Source organism: Numida meleagris, chromosome 1 (genome assembly GCF_002078875.1).
Source record: "Numida meleagris isolate 19003 breed g44 Domestic line chromosome 1, NumMel1.0, whole genome shotgun sequence".
Lineage (NCBI taxonomy): Eukaryota > Metazoa > Chordata > Aves > Galliformes > Numididae > Numida > Numida meleagris.
In genome coordinates, this window is record NC_034409.1 from 130,914,638 (window position 1) to 130,937,126 (window position 22,489).

Below are 22,489 nucleotides of genomic sequence, written 5' to 3' on the forward strand. Positions count from 1 at the left end.
CTTTGCTGCAAGCTTTTCAGTAGCCACTGGGACCAGTGTCATCTTCCCGAACTCCAGACCACGTGCTTCTGATCTTCTTGCAGCTGAAAGCCAGAAGCACTACAGAGTCACTGACATGTTACAAAAATAAGAAGCATTTCATATCCACTTATCCGCACATCCACAACTGCATGAAATGAAATTTGTAATGGGAACTTTTGTACAGGTAGCCATAGCCCCCAAGTTTCTCCCCCCAAGACACTGACAAAGTGATAAAGCATTCCCATAAACTCACATGCTTATAAATTCATTCTGTTTTATTCCAAATATCACATAAATTAAATACATTTCCCATGAATATTGCAAATATACATGAAATGAACATTGCAATTTTTAAAAAAAGTTTTGGCTTTGCTTATGCAACAAGAAGTGTCAAATGTGGTTAGAACATGAACTTCTCCGGTATTTACTAGATACAAAAAGGTGCAGATTAATAATTTATATTTATACATATGTACACACTCCACTTTGTAACTAGCTTTAAAACAGTAAAAAAATGGTTTCAAGTTTATCTACATTAAACATACTCGTTTAAATCTGGTCAGAAGCCCCAGATAAGAGTTGATACAATCATTTCACAACTGCAAAATTAAGGCGCTACCAAAATACCAGTTCCACTAGTGTAAAATGTAATAGGAATAGAGAATGTACAGGTTTCTATTATCAATTTAAAAGTGGACTGGAGAACAAGGAAAAAGGAGCAGTAAGAAACATGACAAGATCTACAGGTTAGAAGTACAAAGAGATCTCGATGACTATCAAATTAACATATTAAAATACAGTAGATAAAAGGCCTCAGTGGCAAACAATTAGTATGCTTCTAAAAGACAAAAAAAGGTTAAAATATATATTATTTTGTAGCTTGAAGCTTTACAGGTGAACAACAGGTGTAGAGGTAGAGGGATTTTTTTTTGTTGTTGGCCTCTTTATGATGTATAAAGAAGGGCCACATTCACCACAGTGAAAAGACTCATCATATACCCCAGCATCCTTGCTTGGACAGCAAGCAAGAAAAGTGTAATGAGCTAGAAAGGCAACAAATCCTGTCTATTTTTTCCAGGAGCTCAGCTCCATGCTTCCATAGGTACCTTGGTGACGAGTTACACAAAAGCACAGAACGGCTGTAACGCAGACACTTCCTCCAGCCAAGAGAGGAACGAGATAGCTAGCTGTTCCAATGAGGTACTACTGGATGCTGTAGAGACTATATGGCAGAGATAATTTGGTAACAATGAAACTGGTACTCACCCGTAGAAAGCAAGTACCAAAGGATAGTGGTGACTTTTTTGTTTTCTTAAAGCTTTGCTATTTGATCAGCATTCAGTGTTTTGGAAGAAATGTCAGCTTTGGGCTGCTAATATGATTATTTGCATCCATACACAGACAATTCCGAAGTTGTATCAGTTATCCAAAACATACTGCTACTGATGTACTCAAAAACCTTGACTAAAAAAAAATCCCTCTACAATTCAGCTTTCTCGTTGATAACGATCGTTTCATTAATTATGCAGGCCTTCATGAACACAGTAATGTCGCTTTCCATGTAAAATGTCTCTTTACACTTTACAGAACAGCAGTAAACAACCTCTTTTGTTCTGTAGAGTTTCCTGTTAGAAGTACCTCGACAGTAGATATCTTGAAAAATCACTTTTGCAAAGAAGAATATTCACATTAGATACTGAGGCAAAGCCAAAAAGACACTAACTAGCACCTTTTTTTTTCTTAAACACACTCCTAAAAGCAAAATTAAGCACATGAAAGATCAGGGACCAGCAATACACAATACCATCAGAGTCCCTTGCAGCCAAACTACTAATACTCAAAACTAGGCCACACACATGAAGGAGCGAGATGAGTGAATCTAGGAGAAATACACAGCATGGAAAGGGATGGGAAGAACAGGAAGGTGAACAGAAAGGATTGCAAGATCAAACACAGTCCATCTTCCGGTCTAAGAATTAGTTTGCAAAGCCACCCTTCAGTAGCTGAGCTGACAGTGGGCTGAAGACCTACTGAATTCTGGCATTTCCTCTCCAACACACAGAACAATTCTCTGGAAATTACTTTATATTTCAACGCTTTTTCTTCGGCATCTTCAATCCTGGAGGAAATGCATTAAACTCGAATTTTCAGTATTTTGGTGATGGTAGCAGAACTTGTAGAAGGCTACTGTAGAGGTTATTACATCATTGGTTGTCACTTCACAATTCAGAGAATACACTTACAAATTATTTAAATAGAAAAGGCGTGTTCAAGGTAGAGGCAGTTACAGTACATTCAGGGTATGTTACAGAAACCACTTGTGGTAGCCGTCTGCTGAAAGGAAAAAAACTCAGTACTTTTGTTTCCCAGACCACACAGGTTATTACTACAATACCCGAAGAGAGCAGGTAATATATGTTGATTACTGCAGTTCAATGCAGTCTTCTTCCAGAACTCATGTGCAAATTGAAACAAAAAAGGTTTAAATACATCTTCATTGACAAGTAAGGAAAAAGAACTAAAAAAGAAACCAGGCACTTTGACCATATAGGTAAACAGCCATTTCATTTTACCAGACTTCTGCACATGAATAAGTCTCTAAATCGGTCTTGCTATACTTGCAGCACATGGAGATTCAAGTCAACTTTTTTCCTGTTGGTACTATCAATTCTAGGAAATGCTTACAAGAAATTATGCCAATTGAACTGGTAACACTGTTAGTTATTTCATTGGCAATTGAGCAAATGTTGATCATTTTACTGAGAAGCAATCAATTTCAGAGCTATCAAAGTTAGATATTAACAAAACAGTCTATAAAAATCAATAACACAAATGAAGGTTAACACCTGACTTGAGCTTGCATTGAGACTTGCCTTTATAGTGTTCGGTTCGTGCCTCTGTTCATTGTTATCATGGACTGATTTCCAACACATACAGCAACTGGTACTAAGCTACAATACTTTCGGTTTGAAACACGTTCAATAGAGATCATTCCAATGTACCATGAGGTTGGCATGACACTGCAGGCAAATGGGAAACGGTGTTCTATCCTTGCCAGTCCCACTTGCAGAACACATGTTCAAAGAAAACTGCAGTCTGCCTTCCTAGTACTTGGAATGAAATCATTATTTCACAGCAGCGTTCATCATAGTTCAGAGAGCTGGTATGATTTGAATTTAGATAAGACCAGCTAGGTCTACTTTGATTTTTCTTTTCAAATAGTCCAAAGTACACCCTTCCAAGCATTTTGTACATACTCAATCTGCTACAACACATATCATAACACAAGGGATTACCTAAGGCTACTAAATAGTGTATTTATTCAGTAGCTATTATTCTTTCAGATGAACATCCTCAGATGCCTTGACCACAAACTGCTTATGTGGATTTTTTTGTTTTTTTTTTTTCCTCACAGACTCATATTTCCTGAAGAAGAGAGATGTGGGTATATGATGGACTGTCTACCAGTTCACTAACAGAGCATACTGCTCGTTATAGTCTTCATGTATACTTTGGCCGGGAAGCGCAGCTCCTCTTCTGTTCATTACCTTCAAGAAAGTCTAGGAAACATCTGTTTAATTCACTGTCCAGTCTCCTTTTCCTACTAAGCGGAAATCCAAATCACATGTAGGCCAATGGTGCTACTACTCTAGTACTTAACTCTCTTGCAGGCTAGAAACATTAACTCTATCATAGTACTTTGAAGCAATTTATCCACATTTATCAACTACGTTCTAACCGTAGCACAGCTTTGTAGAGGCTCAGATTTCACCAGGACAATGGGAGAAGAGTGCAAGGTTTGGTGAATACCCAGGATAACAAACCGATGCAATCGATGGATGCTGGACACAGTCAGAAAGGGCTGTTCATTTTTGAAAGAATCTTTTTGGGAAAAAAAAACCAAAACCAGCAACCCCTCCCCTCTCGCCCCCTGCAAACAACCAGTCATGAGATGCTTTCAGTGCCCACTCACAACCGAAGACCATGTTATCTAGGTCTTTTGCGAGTCACAAATATCAAGACGCGTCTGATGGCAATAAGACGATCTTTAAGGGAGGTCATAGCCAATATAGCCAGCTGAGCTCTGTTCTCCAGAGGCAACACTGCCAAGAGCCACCAGTACCATGCAGGACCACTGGGGTTGCTCTGTAAAAGGGCAGAAAAGACATTCAATCATGTATTCACCAACACTGCCTGATGAAGACCAGTACCTTCCTTCCCACCTTCCTTTTGTTCAGAAATGCATCATAAAACTAAAAGCAGCTACTAAGTACTTGATTTCACCCGCTCTTCTCTTTTTGCTCCATTAAGGCCGATCTCTTCAAATATCAATTCATGTTAATATATGATAATTGTTTTCCATAATTCATGCTAATAGAACAAAATTGGGTAAATAAGAAGAGCTCAGAATGCACAAAAATACAGCAAAAACCTGCGACAAAAGAGCTTTGTGCAAAAAATACACAAAGAATAATGATGAATGAATAGTAAGGATTTATTACCTGTGGTTCTGGTTCTTTTCCTGGCATGGACCCAAAATGATTGAGAATTTGCACCTTCATATTGTCTTTAAGAGAAGTAAACCAGGCAACAGCTTGATCATAAACTGAATCATGAAGGCGGACAAGTTCTTCATACTCTGGTCCTTCAACCTTATTGTTAAAAGAAGATGGAACAAAACAGGCTTGGTACTATGGAGTTCACATGTTCTGCCAGAAGCAAGTGAAGCACACTAATGCAGTGACTGCAGCTGTTCAAATGTCCATATCTAAGCAAACTGTACCCAGCTCCCATATTTCAAACCTGGATGATGGAACCCTCCCCTGCGTGTTCTGAAATGACATTTCCTAGAGAAGTTAATAACCCTTATAACTCATTAATAACCCTTCCTAACTATTGGCACAAGAGAAGAATCTGCTCTCTAATCCCAGAATATCATATAAATAATCTCAAACCCACAACCTCAAAGTCCCTGTCACTAAATGACCTCTGAACTTTCTTACATTGTCTGGTAAAATTCAAGAATTTCCACTGCCACTCAGCACAACAACAGGGTTTCTACAGCATTTAGAAATCAGCAATACTTCCTAAAAGTGTTAAGGTCATGGCAGAACAGCCAAGGAGAAAGTGGAGGAGGGCAGAAGTGTGCAGGCAGGAAGCAGAGAAAGCAAATGACTTCCCAATACCAGGAATAGCCATAAAAAAAAAGACCCTTGCAAAGAGTGTTTTAGTTGCATAGGGCTGACTATTAGGCATTAGAAAAAAGAAAAAAGCATAAGCAAAACAACAACACTGCAAATTATTTTTGTTTGTTTTCTTTTAGATCTGTACACACCAATGGTGTGTTTCCTCTGTGCTGCTCAGACACAGATCTGAGCTAGCTGCTCTGGATGCCCTTCCTAGGTGAGGAGGAACGGCTCTAGTGGGCAATTAATCTCATCTTAAGGCAGATAGCTACAATAGAGCAGATAAATAGGCAGCTTTGGACAGAGACTTCTCACCATTGACTATAACAGGAATGTACAGCGCTGAACTCAGACATCAGCCTCTGAAGTGAGACAAGGTAAATCTCACTCTGATTATAAAGAGGTGAGTCTCTGGCACCATCTACAAAACAATGACTTGACGTGTATCCTCCACCACCCTTCTCTGAGGATCTAAACCCTGTGAACAGATTACATACTTGGAGCTTCCATAAGGAGGAAGCGCCCCACAATATGTCTCTCCTGCCCTGGTGAACAACACTGCATCATCCTGTACAAACTGCAAGAGCCCTACTACCAGGATTTTACAGACTCACACTTCAACCACGAAAGTGTGCTGAAGAGCTGAAAGATCAGAATGGATTTCATCAGTTGGCATAAGATTACTACTAAGTTCAATGTTAAGAGTGATCAAGATTTTACAGATGCGCTCTGAAGATGACCCCAGTGCCATAATTAAGTACGGACAAAAATCCACACTTTGGCCAACACCCATCACAAGCACCTCACTTGTTGCAGGCATTGTAAGAGGACTTGTTTTTAAAATTACTCCCCTCCCAGCAATTCTCAGCTCTCAGCCAGCTTTGATGGATGTTTGTACAGGCACAGTAAGTGTATATCACAAAGATCTCATTTTAATAACGGACTCCCACATTTGTTTGAAGAGCTGTTCTGCAAACCAGAGCTGGGAAGTCATTGGAAGTCTGCCAAAACTAGACGCCGATCTCCTGTGTTTAGTGGACAAAGAGAATAGCCAATTCTCTACTAACAGAGGTGTTCTCAGATAGGTGACAAGCCCTTATCAGTTTTAAAACACTACTCTGAGCTCACCTACACGTCATGACAGATCTCAGCACCTGGGTATCAGAAGCTACGTAAGAGATTCGTGAAGGCAGTGCAACACTTCAAGCGGAGATAATTGTAAGGATAGAAAGGAAGAAAGGGAATTGTGTAAGAGACAAGCTAAGTTTGTTCCATGGTTGTCAAAATAGAGCTATAGTATTTATAATGATATCGATTAAAAAATAATGCACAGCTAATTTGAAATGCAATAAGGAAAGGCTATTTAAGTGAATCCAGCAATACAAGGGTATGAATAACTTTGCACCATAGATCACCTTTTTATCTTCAAGATATTCGATGTTTGCTGTGTTATATCCATCTCGCTGGCCATGGCTTAAGACCCTAAAACGACGGACACCAACTGTATCAACAACTGAGCGTCCATCAGGAAAAAACTTTACGTCCCTGATCTCTAATATACAGCCATGATCTGCAAATCTGAAATGACAGAAGGGTATAAAAGTGGAAATCATCAACAAGCATTTATATAACATCAGGACAAATACTGGGCCTAATTCATCACTTTTTATTTTGAAAGCGGTCCTTGCTTTGCTGACAATACATTTCTGCTTATGCACATAAGCCACACAACCCCCACCCTTTTTGCCTTCCCTTGAGGTCCAAGGCAGCAGCACCTTCAGAGCCTAGGTATTTAAGGGAGGTAGAGAAGGGACGTGAAAGCTAAATGGAGTTGTGAGTTGCCAGCTGCTTGTGGCAAATTCACTTGCTTTGCAAAGAAAACAAGATGGGTAAAGATACCATAAGGAAGTCAAGGAAACTGAGACACAAATGCAGGGCTAGGAGGGCAACCTTCCTGCTGTGAGGTGTAAGCAAAGGATTACAGGCTTTAGGAGGAAAACGCTTCTACAGAGCAAGATTCTTCTTGCCCTTGTATCCTTTGAGTTAAAAACAAAAAAATACGCCCTTTATAAAAGTGCAATCGCATCTGTTACATTTAAAGCACAATTTTAAATGCATTCTGTAAAGTAGCATGCAACAAAAATTTATTTAAATTAATTAGGCTTATCTACTCTGCACCTGTGCTTTAGTTAGTTCATTACAGGAGCTGATCACGCAACAGTTCCTCACTGTGATACTCTGATCTGCCAGTGTTTGCAGCCTTGTACCTCAGCTTACTGCTAACCAAGAGAATGCACTGTACCTACCCTGATCTCCAGATAACAGATCCCTACAGGATCCAATAAATGTTTCATCAGGGAAACGCTTGTTATACCAGAGCTTGGCCATTTGTTAAATCAGAGTAATGAAGAAACAACAACGCTGCTGGGAAATGACTCCTGTTTCTATTCCACTGGAATTCAAGGTCTGGGGAGGAAAAAAACTGACTGCTGTGAACAGCCATTCTCTTCTGGCCATTGTACTGTGCAGACTGAGAAAGAGCAAGAGGCGTACAGCTGCACAGCCCTAAGCCCTGTGTGCTTGACCACTGAGATTACAAGTGAATTTATTATTGAAAGATCAGATTAAGCACTATTTAAACAGCTACAAACCTTTTTTCTTCTTCTTCTGTTTTTTTTTTTTTTAAGGATTTTAATGGCATTTGTATAAAGTTCAAAAATTCATCTGGAAGTGATGTTTTTTTGTCATTCTTTGAGAAGTTACTTCTGGATGGAAAGTGACTTTGATCAAAGAGAGACAAGAAAGCACCTGGCAATGAGTATAAAACGTACTGACATATCTTAGAAGTTTACAAGCAATTCTTCTCTAAGTTTTAATTTTAAGTGGACAAGCAAAACAGAGGAAGGTAATGAACTTAATATGACTTGTCACCATGTCTTTCAAGGGAGGTAAGAATCTCAGTCTTCTATACTCTTGTCTCAGTAGATGAGGCAAAACAAGTTTCCCTACTTTCTTATTCCCATTAGATTTTGCAATTTTGAACAAACAAAATTGTTTCTTTACTTGTGTAAGATACCACAACGGCCCGCCAGGTGACTACAAATAAAGACTTCCTGCACTTTAACGGCAAGGTACCATGCTTAAAATGTTTAATTATTTCAGTAGCTCTAAACAAACAGAGCATACTAACTGCATCTAACCACACTAATTGCATTTTAAAACACTCTATATGGCACTATCAAATAAATGTGTGTTCTTAGGACTGTAAAATTCCCTGTCTCATTGCACTAAGCCTTCCCAGATGTACAGGGAATTATCACTGAGGCTGCAGGGTCCTTTTCTCCTCATTCTTAAACATGTTTGCTTCCAGAAGACTGATAATAAGACTGCAATGGACCACAGCGTGTCAACTGTTGTAGGAACCTGAACTCCACTGGGAGTACACCATCGACAGCATATCGAATGGCATGGAGCACAGCCAGAGCCAGCTGAAGCATCTCCTGCATTCCTACTGCCACCTTCATCCTCTCGTCTGGGAGAGAAAACACCCCTGAAGTGGAGAAGGAAAGGCTGCCAAACCTGGGTATGATTGCCCTCCTCTCTGCTCCAGCCACGATCACCTACAAAAAGGCTGCTCAACGTATTCTTAAGACTTCCCACACTGGCAATTCCGCATCATTCTTCTGAAGTAAACAACTTCCTATCACATCTCATAACACAGATGTATCTTAAGACCACCTCAATTTTTTTTTCCCAAGACTATCTGCTTATTCCCTTTCATCTAGATTTTTATTTAATCGTTAGTATCCGTCTCCGCAGACGGAGGTGGAAACACACCAGTGTTGGAACTTACAAAAAAGAATTAAAGGGAGGATCATACAGAAAGACAACATAATCCACTCACTGCAAAGCTTAGATATTGCAACACAGCAGTAAAGACAAACATCAAAATTCAATGTTCAGTAGCCAAACAGGCTTCTCAGCCAAGTGTATTCTTCGTCTCGTTCAAACAATTCTGCCCATGCAGGAAAGCTATGCAAGGTTTGGATTTGTTTTTTGTGTTTGTCTTTGTTTTAAGTGAGCAGACAGAGGAGCAACCTCATCCACGCTGTCAGCTTTCACTAGAACAAACAGGCTAGAACGCTTTCCAACCACACACACAAATCCAGTGCTATTTCTGGAGCCTGTAGTAGCAAGATGAGTTGTATTTTTGCTATCCATCCAACAGGGAAGCAATGAAAATAACATCTTTGCATCCAAAGGAATGTTTGATATACTAAAGAAAAAAGCCACCAACTTCTGTATTGGTTCATACAGGACTGGAAGGAACCACAGTGGTCTGAGGAGACAACTACACTGTGCTGCGGTACCCCATCAGCATGACACCACCCTGCAACAAAGAACATTCAAGTTCATCTCCTTACCCTTTCAATTCATCAGCTAAGCACATGCCAAACTGTTTGGTACCAGTCTCCATGCATCTTCTTATCATCAGGCGATAACGAGGTTCAAAAACATGAAGAGGGCAAGGGATGGTAGGGAAGGCCATGGTACATACGAAGATGGGAACATCTTTATTCAAACTGTAAGATAATTGTTAAAAAAGTTCAGTTTTTCCTGGGCACTGCTATATTCAGCATAAACCTGTAAAATAACACCGCTTCCAGTGGTTTCCTTAGACTCATTCTTGTTAAATGCCTGTCTGGTTGTGGTTTGTCATTTTCACAGGACAAGTACACTTCAGGTCTCCTTCTGTTAATGTATTAAGGAAACAACTCATCTAATCTACTTTTATAAAGGAAAAGCAGGAAATAATAGCCAATTTCCCAGACGTGTGTATACAGATACAGCTAGCTTAAATACAAAGATTTTGGTCATGACTTTTCATAGTAACACAGTAACTAAGTACTAATCACACTCAAAGCAAAGTGCTGGAGAATTCCAAAGCTCAGTAAAGTCCTTTAAGTTTGAAGGGCACTAATCCTCGTGTTATTTTTTCAGGTTTAATTCCACGTTTTATTTTCCTTTTCAGTTAAGTTGTGGAGTAAGCTTCACATGTAACTAACACAGCAATGATTCCTTGAACTTCTACTGAAATGAAGTATAACACATTTATAATCAGGTTTCTATACCTAGAGAAACCCCATTAAAACTTCTAAAGCTGATATTATATTGATTCGGAGGAATAAAGCAATTATATTTGTTTTAAGAATACTGTTGTGCCTCTCTACCATCCAAGCATGTTGTTTATCTGCACCAACCATGTAAAAATTACAAAACGTGTAACAGGTTTGTTTTGGAAATTCATTCATTTTGTGCATTTTCATAAGCAAACATGAAGTTTCTTCAGTAACTTAGACTACATAACAGTTTTTATAACAGTTATCAGCAGTAAACAGAGAGCCTACTTTGACAATTCCTTCATTTCTTCTTCATAGACTTTCTTCCTTTCAGATAATTCCTCTGGCAAGTAACGGACTATCAGTTCTTCTGTAAGGACGGTCTTTTTGTAAGTTCTGCTCGCCAAGAACTGCAAGGAAGAGTCAACTCTGAAGTCTGATAACAAGAAATCAGGTAAGAACTCTTTCCCCCAACCCATCCCCTTTCCTAAGGCAAATTAGCTCCTGATTGTCGTGACTCCTCCTCCTCCTCTCCAGCCTTTGGGCATAAAAACTTCTACTTCAGGATATGTGGCTCACTCTAGTGCCCACTAGCCTCACTCTTTTTGGCAGAACTTGTACTACCACCAAGAACAGGCAGTTCCTCCTTGCTTCTGAAGATACATGTATTATTTTCACCTAGAGCTGTCAGGCTACTGTTCGTCAAGAATTACTCCAACAATGAGACACATTATGTCTACTGGAGCACAAGGTTTGACCAACGAGTGCCCATTTCTCCTTCACTGCTAGTAGAAATACAGACTGATGGTAGGAACACACTGGGACTCCTCAGGCGTGAGCATGACATGATACTGTAAGTATCTATTCCTTCAAGCACCAGCAAATCCTACTTTTTTTTTTTTTCCCCAAGGAACAACAAAATACATTCTGGAGCAAATGAGGTCTGTACACAGCTTGATGCTATGAGTATTACCGCATCATTCTGAGCACAGATTCACCCCCTATACATGTTTTCAGATGAACAAAGCTTTGAACATTTTTATAAACTGGGGCAAGGATATACTTACTTCTGACAGCTTTTCTTTGCAGAGTGGGCAATGCGGATTATGGTCAAGGCAACGCTCAAGGCATTTGAGGCAAAAGGTGTGTCCACAGGGAGTGGTAACAGGTTCATAGAACAACCTGAACATGAAAACACGGAACAAAAACACCTAAGCTGCCAACATAAACAATACAGATCCCTCAACTGTGGAAACGAGGGAGCAGACCTCACTATCTCACCCCTTCCTGCTTTTGTATAAATTACAGGTGACAATTTTATCCAAAGACATAAAAAAAGGTTTTCATTTTTAGAAGTGGTAGATAAAGATGGTGCATAATGAAGACTGCGTCTGTAAAGATTTATTGGATCCAAATTTCAGGAAAAAGAGATGAAGCAACGGTTTCAGCATTCATTGGCTGCTTTCCCTTCTGACACCACAAAAACATTTTTCAGAAGCTAGAAAGACTCTCAGATCTTAATAGCAGGTCAACACAGCCATACCTCATGCAGAGGGAACACTCGAAATCCGAAGCATCAACAAGAGTTGTTGGTATCTCACTTGAAGTGATGACAGTGTTTTCAGGTAAAACATCTGCATCTAGAAGTTAAGGTGATGATTACAGTAAATATTTTAGTATTGCTGCAATTTCAAATGCTGAGTTGTTTTTCCATAACTAATTTCTCTCTTTTCTTTTTTGAAGCTTTGTTTCAAATAAACATATTTTCCATTTAAGTTTTAGACTCTCTGGCAGGAAGTTTTTTGGAAAGCAGAGGATGATGGCCAGAGAAAGCATTTTAGAGCTGAATACCCATGATTTGCTTCTCCAAAAATGGTTGGTTTTTTCAGTCTAGTTTTTAAAATATTCTGCTGTTGCTTTCCCACCACCATCACTACTCCCACATCAGCCAGGCCAGATGTTTTTAAGTATGTTAAGACCAGAATTTAATTTGTTTACACACAGTTAAACTATTTCATCAGTGTTTATTATAGATGTCTCAGCAGGGATACTTTTTCTTACCAGTATAAAAAGGCTCGCACTCTTCTAGACTACCCTGCTGTGGAAATCCCACGTTTCACACAGCTTCACTTCGAAGGACTATTGGCATTATAACAGCTAATGCAGCTGGCAAACAGAGACAGAATACTTCACTAAAAATTCTGTCCATCCTGTTTCTTGAAGGTGGTGTGTGCTGTAGTGAACACATATAAAGATTACAGGCCTCAAACTCCATAGCAATATTTCAGCTCAAGAGCTTCCAGCTTAGGGTTCTGATGACATTAATGCAAGCAGATTAATCATAGAATCATAAAGGTTGGTACGATCACTAAGATCATCTAAGTCCAACTGTCAACCCATGCTTGTGACTGCTCTAAACCATGTCACTCAGCGTGACATCTACCCTTTTCTTGAAGACTTCCAGGGATAGCGACCCCACCACCTCCCTGGGCAGTCTGTTCCAATACCTCATGAGATTCTGCAACTTCTTTTACAGTCCACATCTTTGTTGCTCAGTAAGAACTGCAATAGAGCCTTCATGTCCTTTTTATTGGCCAAATTCTTGACCGCAAAAAAAAAAAAATGTTCAGCTTTTTTATGTTAAGTTAAAACACTGGGATATTTTGTTAAAAGATAACTTATGCTCAGCATCTGGTTTATCTTGAGTACAGACAGGAAAGGGGAGAGGGCAATGGTGTGGCCTACAAAGAAAAACAGTGTTATCTTTAACCTACATCTTGCATGTTAGCCTTTAGTAACAGCGAGAACCTAACTGCGTTATTCTGCAAATAGTCGCGTGGCATCAGGATCTAGCACAGACCAGAAACTAATGGTTCTGGGTAAAACTCGATCTCTGCCCTTTGCTGTGGAGATAGAGGAGTGTCAGATTTCACAATCTATTTACTGAATCTACAGTTACAGATGAACACAGGATTTTTCCCTTCAGAACACCACGAACAGAAACTGGTCATAAATTGGTAATTTGCTGAGGCAGCAGACAAGCAGCAGCACTTGAAGACTTGTGATATTTCAAGGCAGAATTCAGATTGGTCAAGGAGGTGCGGCCTTTTCTTTCTTTTTAAAAATGTACGCTAATACAGTGGCATTTTTAAAGCCTCTTTTACCAATTATTTCATTACACAGTGCAATATATTGCCTTCAGCATTTTTTCCCAGAGTACTAAAAACACTTGAGAGGTCTTTGTTGGAAGCCTGAGAAGCATACTGACTGTAAGCACAGCTATCAAGCAACAGAAAACTGGGTGGGCTTATTACCCTTCAAAAGGCTTCTTTGTTTCCTCGGCAAATTTCATGTAAAGTTGCATGTGACTCTTTCTGATGCCAGTTAAAGATCAGTTTCCAGGCTTACTGTATCTTTGCTTCATATAGAAAAACAATGACATTCCACTATACCTCTGAGACTTCGAAAATGCAAACGCCAGCAATACAAAGACTAAACTGTTAGTGGATTACAAGTTATGAGAAGAAAAATGCAGCGTTCACTGAATGAATTGAAACTGCTCTGGAATAACGTGAATAGTATTTGAACTTCAGTGCCTTTAACATCTTTAAACTCCACATGTTCCAGTAAGACAGGAATGGCTGAGTAATGCTGTTAAGAGCAGATATGTATATACTGGACAACACATCCATACAGGAAATGTTTTATTTACACTTAAAAAGGGAGCGGGAAAAAAAGTAGTTTATTTTTTTGAACATGAGCAAAAGAAAACCCCCAAGCCACAGCACAAACCTTTTTTAGGGATCTTACTGGGGACGTCCAAGCTTTGTATATCCCTCATATCACTGGATAGCTTTCTTTTTAAGCCAGCCCCAGGTAAACTGGAGAGAATAGCTCCCAAAGACTTCTTGCTGTCTTCATAATAGCGATCCAGTACATTATGGGAAACGGGAGAATCAGTGCTTCTAAATACATCAGATTCTTGGGACGGGTTTTTTGTTAACCTGAACACAGTATCCTAAAGAAAGTAAGAACAGTTATACATAGCATAAGACACGTTTTATTTTACTATTATTGTTATTAGTTATATATGTCAGTAATAGATCAATGTAACTATACTGAGCTTAGAAAGGAACAAAAGGTCCACATGAAACAAGGCCACTCTCAAGTTGCATTAAATAGAGACACTTCTCTCCCTATGGCTTCTGTCTAGCAACTGCATTTCTATCATACTAAAATCCCAAGTGCATAAAGGACATGAAGGAGAGAAAAAAATACAAAAGAAAGACAAAATAGAACAGATCTCCACATGAAGGCTTCACATTGTTTTCTGAAGAAAGAGTTTCAATCTGTTTTTCTGAAAAAACATGTCCCAACAAGAGAAACAGCAGTAACTAGAGAAAACAGGCTTACCATGAAATAAGTACCTACACGAGTGCCGACAAAGACAATGTCACACAGATCAGACAGATCCTTGCATTATTTTTGGTATTTATATGTTGAATACTTTTTACTATACCTTTGAGGACCCAGCAATAGAACTATCTTCAGCAGCTGACTGTGTGTTTATGCTACTTAAAAATGCAGGTTTCAATCTCGTATGGGATGTTCGACTAGAGAAAGGTGCTGTTAGACTATCATGCACATTTTCAAAGGCTGGGAAAAACATCTCACACATTATCTAGTCAATTAGAGAGAGAGAGAAAAAAAGAATAATTACAACACAGATCTTTATGTTTGTACAAACACAGATGAACAAACTGTGTACCTTTTGAATGCCAAGAGGCTTGCAACAACTTTGACATCCTACATTCCCCAAAGACCACAGGAAACTCATGTGGCAGTGCCCACCACAACCACAGGCACATCCCAAGGCCCTCCACTCTGTGGGAACTTGGGGTCCACCTCCCTTCTCAAAGGCCTCTGCTCCCCACGATGCATTGAGGATGGCAGCTTGCCCTCCTCTTCCCCTGCTGCTGTCACTCTGCACTCTGATCCTCAGATCTCTGCCTTCAGAAGGCTTCAAACCATGCTCTTTTATTGAATCAGATTAATACAGATGTCTCTGAGTTCTCATTGTCTGCATTCAAGCAGGTCACTGCTCTACTCTCAAGCTGATTTCAAACCAAGATAAAAGCTATGTACAGCTGTTCCCCTTCTCACCAGTCTCCACCAAGCACCTTGCTGAACTCCCCATTTGTTTTTTGAAAAAGCTGTGTGTATGGACTGAAAGAGAAAACCTGACTAGGGGCAAACAGCAGCGTCCCCTTATGGGAAGTTATACAAGGACTACAGTTTTTTTTTTTTTTTTACTGCCATGGAACTCCCCCCACCCTTCCATTTTCCACGTGAAGAGGTTTTCTGTTGGGCACTAAAATTAGGAGCCTTGAGCTCATGAAATCCAGGTGTACTCAAATCCTGCTGACACACTGCAAGCATCATCTACAAATGGCAGTGGTCCAACCTACAAATTTGCAGTGTAATCTACAAATACAAAATCTCTGCGATGGAGGCACCTCCACAGAGCAGTGTAATGGCTAAGAAGCAAACAGTAAACACATTTGATACCTTCTGGGCTTCTTTCTTCATTGAGCTCCATTCAGGATTTAAGGCAACACAATAGAGAAACTCCTTCAATGCTTCCTCAGTCCTTTCCAATCCAGAAAGAGCTTTTGCTTTCACATAATGACCCTGTTCGCACAGAGAAAACGTACAAATCTAGAGATCATTTCTGAAGTGGCTGTAAGACACCAGCACACAAACTTGGCCATTCCCTCCATTCTGCGGGTGAAGAACAAGAAAGCCATTCCCTCCTGCTGAACAAAACGTCCCCAGGGACCCAGTGCTGCAGCATACCCAGCCAAAGACACAGCTCCTTTCCTTTAAGCAGAGGACTTAATCAATATACTATGAATGTAGGGCAACTTGACAGTGTTTAACCTGAAACCTTTTAGCTGATCCTACCTCTCCACATCCTGGAGTGACACACCCGTGGCAGAGGTAAAAAAAAAAATCAGCTTGGAGACAAGTCCTACTTTGCTTATTAGTGGTGAGAGAGGAATGCTTCACCTCTGAATTTCCCTGTGGATGTCAATTTGCAGTTCTAATCCGACTCTGGAAATAATTTCCTTAAAGATGGAGAGAAACTAAATGTGTATGTAAACACCCTCTCTTGCAAATGGACACTAGTCCACCTCTGCTTCACACAATTATCTTTAGGCTGTGCTGAAGGCTGAGAGACTGGTCAGATAAGCAGATGTCTTTTTGTGTTCCTCATACTATTGCAAAAAGATCCAGTATCACGTAATCTTACCCAGCAGGTAAACTTCCCTCACCCTTTCAGTGCAGCCCTTCAAGTTGAGGCCTGTTATGATCTCTACCTTTTCACTGTCTGGTAGAAAAGGAGGAGGCTTGCAGCAAAAGAAAGTAACATACACTATGTAGGGCATGCTAATCACCGTATGTCATGAACAAGAAGCCTCAGTATGCAGCCATCTCTCAAGACGAGGACCGAGCAGGTAAATTTGACTACTTCCCAAAACACAGAAAAGAGCAGCCTATTTATTCCAGCAAGCAGAAGTCGTATTTTCCAATAGGAGGCTGAGTCCAAGGAGCATGCAAGAGCTTGATTTGGTTCCCAAGCAATGTCTCTTGGGTTCTGAGAACCGGGATACAGTTAGCATGCTGGAGACATTTCACATCAAGATCTGCATGTTTTTTGTTCTGAATACGATAAGAAGAAAGGTACTGCAGAGGCCTAACCCTGACCTTTTTATTTTGATGCTTACACAGCCCCTCTAAACATTTTTTCAGGAGCTCCTAACCATCCTGACACTGCAGAGAAGTTTACTCTCCTGCCCTGGAAAAGCTACAGTGTAGTTTGGTGTCTTCCAGTTTTCCTATTACAAGAGTAATTTCCTCACCCATACTGCAAATTGAGGGCTCATCTGGGCTGTCTGTGGAAGAAATATCTGAAGATCCAACACCAAAAATTATGCCCAGGAACAACAGACCTCTGCACTTACAAGCACTGTCACCTTCCCTCTTCTATTTTCACAGTGTCAAGTAAAGCATCAGATCTGTAGGGTAAGATCTAGCCAGAACGTCAAGCAGCTTCGGAGAGGGCATCTAATTCTATTTGCCACTTGCAAAGTACAACTGGAAACTTCTTCCTTACAGACTCCAAGGATGTGGTTTCAGCAACTGAAAATAAACAAATCGGCCTATTGTTCTAACTACTACAGTGGACCCAAGAGCTTTCGGAACTCAGTAAGACATCAAATTTCAGTTAGCAATATGCCAAAAGTTTCTGGTAGGTGAATGCTCACCTCCCAGGAGCTAGTCCCAGAAGGGGTCTATTTTATGGTGGATTTTTGCGCTACACATTTGCGCTAGTCTTTGCCACTGGATGAAACATCGCAAGAAACAGAACAAAGCAGAATTCCTGAATAACACTCATTCTGGATCACCAAAGCTTCTGTGGAAATTCTGACATACACAAGCAAAATGTATTTGTGATACTGCTGGTATGCCGTGATGACAACTTTCATTTTCAATTAGCATTCTTCAGAGATGCGATTAACAAAATCTTTATCTGCCTACGACCGACACACATCACATTTCCATGGATGCGAGGCAAACAGACAAGACACTCCAAGAAAACATTTGAACGTGCTTAATTCATTTGTCTCCCTTTGTGCAGAAACACAGTCAACACTGCTCAGCATGAATTCCTGACTTGACTAGAAAGCGATCCTAAATGGAAAGTCAAATTTTGAAGAGTAGAATTGGAGGTGGGGGTAAGATTATGATCTGCCTTCAAACAGAAAAGGTTTTAATGAGTGACAAGACAGGTATCTTTGGGAGATGAATATCTAACTTGTTAGAAGCTAGATTCATCAGATGGCACCTCTTTGCTCACCCACATCCTACCTAGCTCAAATAGAGAGCAAGCTGCAGCACTACTGCTTCTTAGAACCTCATCTGTTATGAAAAAATCCCACCCAAGTATGAATCACTATGTCACACAGGCAGGAATCTGATGTATGAACTCAGTATTGAAATCCTGAAATACGGTCTGGGATACTCCTCAGAAAGACACAGTGGCCAGGAGGCTGGCAAAGCCACTCACTGCCAGAGCACACCATCCCAAAGGGAAAAGTGATCCCATGCCACCGGTGACCTCTAAATGCGTTTCTGCTCCAAGCTACTGCGCAAGCTCTAACAGATCAATGGGCACCAGCACAAACAAAATCACTTCACTGGATGCCCACCACAGAAGTCCCATGCTAAGGACCTTCCAGACTTGTCCTATGAAGGAACTTAGCCTCCAGTTTGTGTCTGTGTTTCCAGTCCTGATAACACCACAATGCTCTTCTAACGACGACCTCACCAGTGCCCCCAAAGAGAAAGCCTGAGAACAAGCAGTTTGCATTTTTTTCTTTGCAGCATGCAAGCACCATACCGCAGGCCAGTGGGGTTTGCTTCGGCAGAGGATGTCCGCATCATGGAGAGCTTGCTGGTAGTTTTTCATTGATGTACAGAGCTCTGCTCGCTGTGCTATTAGTGAACACTTGCAAGAAGCTGGAAGACAAAAAGGTTACAAGAAGGTTAAAAGAAGCAGTCGTGTGTGTTAAATGCAGTAACCTAATTTCAAATAGAGTAACCTAAAAAGCACAGCTGCATAATCATTACATTTTTACTTCCCTGTAATGGAGAAAAAGGTAATTCTTCCCTTCCTTCCTGAAATACATTCCTCTCAGTCCGTAAGCAATCTCTGCATTCTCTCTCACAAGAGTGATTCCATATTCACATATGGGATGTCACCTGCTAATTCCCTGGCCTAGCTTACATGACGCTTACGCAAGGGAAAAAAAGCACCAAGCTTTTTCTCCCCGTATTGTGGTTTTGGTTGAAAGAAAATACTACGTGCAGAAAACACCACGAAAAACATCAGTTACACAACATCCCAGAAGCCACCCACTAAACAAAACACATGCAGTCTTCAAATTATGTCCACTTGCCATCCTCATAGCAGGCAAACTTCTGGCGAGCACGTATCACTGCCTTAGCAGCTGTACACTCATGAATTCTTTTTAGACTGCATCGATTATAAAGATCTCAAGTCTAATATGTTTTAAGATGGCAATCTAGCTTCAGCATGACGTTTTGGGGAACTGCAGAAAAACTCAAGCGGCTCCACATTCAGCCTGTCCAGCAAGATGGCCAGGTCTTTCCTGCGGTGCGGCCATCTAACCAGATGCTGCTCAACCTATCCTGCTGCACAGTGGTTATTTTGTCCCAGATGTATTTACCTTAGCTAAAGCACACAAGAGTTGCCAGCCCATGCCTCGGGTTGGCAGCCCTGCAACCATTTCTGCCCCCTCTAAGTTTGATGACACGCAAACTTGGCAACTGCACACTCCGTTTGGTCATCAAGATTGTTAATAAGATATTAAACTGCATCAAACCCACAACCAACACCTCAGCATTGCTGCTGGTATCCAGCCACCCCACAGCCCTGGAGTCAGGAACTGGCACCTAGTGCCCAGCAGCCCAGCCAGCTCCTACCCATCCCTAATGGTTTGGGTGCTCTCAACCTTTGCATGCCAGGAAAGCCTCAGGGTGGTGGAATTCTCACTCAAAAGTGAACAGGTTAAAACTTTCATAACTGGGATTAAACTTCAAAAATACTTCAAGGTGCACTGAGAGGCAATACTACCATGTTTCTACAGGTCTGAAACTCTGCCTCCAAACTAACTTCAGAGACATTTCCAACTAGCGTCACTTTTTTTAAGGCTCTATGTTGGGTTCTCATCTCCATACCCTTCCTGTTCTGCACAAACACCCCAAACATATCCTCAGTTAGAACACATTCTCCATGTGAAGCTTGGGCATGTATGCAAGTGAGTATGGACACAGAATAAGCATGTAACTGGAACGGGTGCTGCTGAGGTTCAAGCACCACACAGAGGGATGGACCAACACCACCCCGCCATCCCCTCCCTGCCCTGGAACTGATGCCAGCTCTTGTGCAGCAAAGCAGGTCCGCGTGGTTGCACATCAAACTAGACCAAGAAATTAATTGACTGAAAGCTAACACAGTGAAAACAAATAAATATAAAGGTTTAAGAGGATCACTTTCCCCTCAACTGGTTCACTGTGCAGCCTCACAAATGCGAATGCCAGGACAAGGGATGAGAGAGAAAGAAGCAGTGAAGACTGATGCCTTTTTTAGCCAAGGCACGGACCAATACCAGATTTACTAACTGCAGAATGATACACCACAGCTGATGCTGCCTCATGGGGCCTAGACAGCAAAGGCTGCAGCCTACTTCTAAAACACAGAGCTCTACAAAAGCTCGTTCATTCTTTGATTTGCTGGCTGTTGGTTTTCTCCTTTCACTATCACACATGCAGACTGCTGCAGTGATCCACACTACTAGAGAATAACTCTTAAGACTGCAAATTAAACTGAAAACAATTAACCCCGTGCCTTCAGAAGCAAGCTCTTTATTTTCTTCCTTTGCAAAGATGCTCAAATACAAGATTATTCAATTTTGTTAACACTTAATAATCTTCTGACTGTACTAAACCCACATGTATACTCTGCCTATATTTCCATCACTGTATCTGCTGCACATTTTTTCTGCAAATATTGATGGGGGTAGATGTGGTAACGCTCCAGCATTAGGCAGAGCATTGGGTGGGGTACTTTTTGGCACCAAGGAGGGAAAGGAAGCAGTGCAAGCTCATTGGGCAGGCAAGCCAGCTTCCTGCTTCTGTTCACTAGCGCACCACTGACATTTCAGCCACACTGACGTTTCCTTATGTTTTTCAGCAGACAATTCAGAGTGGTTCATACATTCAGCAGACTCAGAGAACATCATCAGTTCATTTCTGGGATCGTCTCAACTGCAAAAGTCTTTGTTTTAATCAAAAATGTCACGCAGAACACAACTGTGTTGCAAGGGCCACAAATCTTCCCAAAGCGAAGTCCACAGACTCTCATAACATGAAGGGAAAATAAGCTACTGAAAAAACTTTAAGCCACACCACAAAAAGCTACATCTACTCACGACTCGTTCCTCTGTTCACTAAGTCTGAATTAGAAAGCAAAAGGTGTGGTCCATTTTAACTAAACATTCCTAGCCAGTTATTCATTAATTGAGGAAGAGAAAGGGAATGGCATTTATGAGAATACAGAATAACAGGTTTTCTATAGTGAGATTAGGCGGTCAGACAGGGCTCGGTAGCTGGAGCGCTGCCCAGCCTCCTTCATTCAAGTTCACCCCATTTAGCTGTGAGGCTGCCGGCACGTCCCACCACCAGCATGGGGCTGGGGCCAGCCCACAGGCAGCTGCACCTGGGCACCGTGGAGAGGGAGCAAGGCTGGTGGCAGGGCTCTGCTGCACATCTCAGAAACCATGAGCTAACAGATACCAGCACCATGTGAAGGGCACTGTGGGCCAGAACAAACAGCAACACAAAGCCACCCAAGGCTACGTGACTTCCCAAGGTTAGATGGACTGAGGCATCCTATAGCTGTACAGTGAAACCAGCACCAGGAAGAGCTGACTCTGGCAGCTGACTGATGCCAACATAGCTGCAGGTAGGTGTGGAGTAGAAAGACAAAGAGTATCCAGGTATACCTTTAAGAAAGACACAGATTCTATAAGCACTGCTTAGTTGTTCCACTCATGTGGGGGGAAAAAAAAAATCACGAGGTGGATGGAGAGGGCTTGAGGATGTACAGAGTTCAGGAACACTGCTAGGTGCTGATATACTACAAGAAGCGTCAAGTTTATTTAAAACAAAACCACAAGGTCACACAATAACCAGTGGTTTGCTTTAACATAACACGCCCATTCTTTCTCATTGAGGTTAAGAATAAAAGATTTCTTTTATGAAATGACTTGGTATCTCAGGCCAAATTAAAGCATAAAAGCATAGAAAATGTTACTGTTTCCACAATACCAACAGATGGCATTTCCTGAATCAAAATCTTCTGGGAGCCTGCAGCTGTACAGCAAAATTTATGTTCTTGTCAGCATCACGGATCCACCAGTGAGCCTCCCAGGATCCGCGGCTCCGGGCAGCCAGGACACAGATTTCCTGGGAGCCACAGGTCATGGGAACCTTTGCACATGGCATCCTCCCTCC

General features: G+C 41.1%; 1 protein-coding gene across 1 annotated transcript in view; it reads right to left on the minus strand.

Annotated features, from left to right (window-relative positions):
• LONRF2 (LON peptidase N-terminal domain and ring finger 2) overlaps window positions 279–22,489 on the minus strand; it is a 34,568-nt gene continuing 12,357 nt past the window's right edge. Inside the window, exons 2-12 of the mRNA XM_021413280.1 lie at window positions 18,792–18,910; window positions 15,896–16,018; window positions 14,847–15,008; window positions 14,120–14,345; window positions 11,871–11,967; window positions 11,395–11,509; window positions 10,616–10,737; window positions 9,632–9,790; window positions 6,623–6,785; window positions 4,524–4,673; window positions 279–4,167 (exon numbers count right to left, since the gene is read on the minus strand). Coding sequence (XP_021268955.1) covers window positions 4,009–4,167; window positions 4,524–4,673; window positions 6,623–6,785; window positions 9,632–9,790; window positions 10,616–10,737; window positions 11,395–11,509; window positions 11,871–11,967; window positions 14,120–14,345; window positions 14,847–15,008; window positions 15,896–16,018; window positions 18,792–18,910 — 1,595 coding nt within the window. The 3' untranslated portion in view covers window positions 279–4,008. The remainder of the gene's footprint in view (window positions 4,168–4,523; window positions 4,674–6,622; window positions 6,786–9,631; window positions 9,791–10,615; window positions 10,738–11,394; window positions 11,510–11,870; window positions 11,968–14,119; window positions 14,346–14,846; window positions 15,009–15,895; window positions 16,019–18,791; window positions 18,911–22,489) is intronic.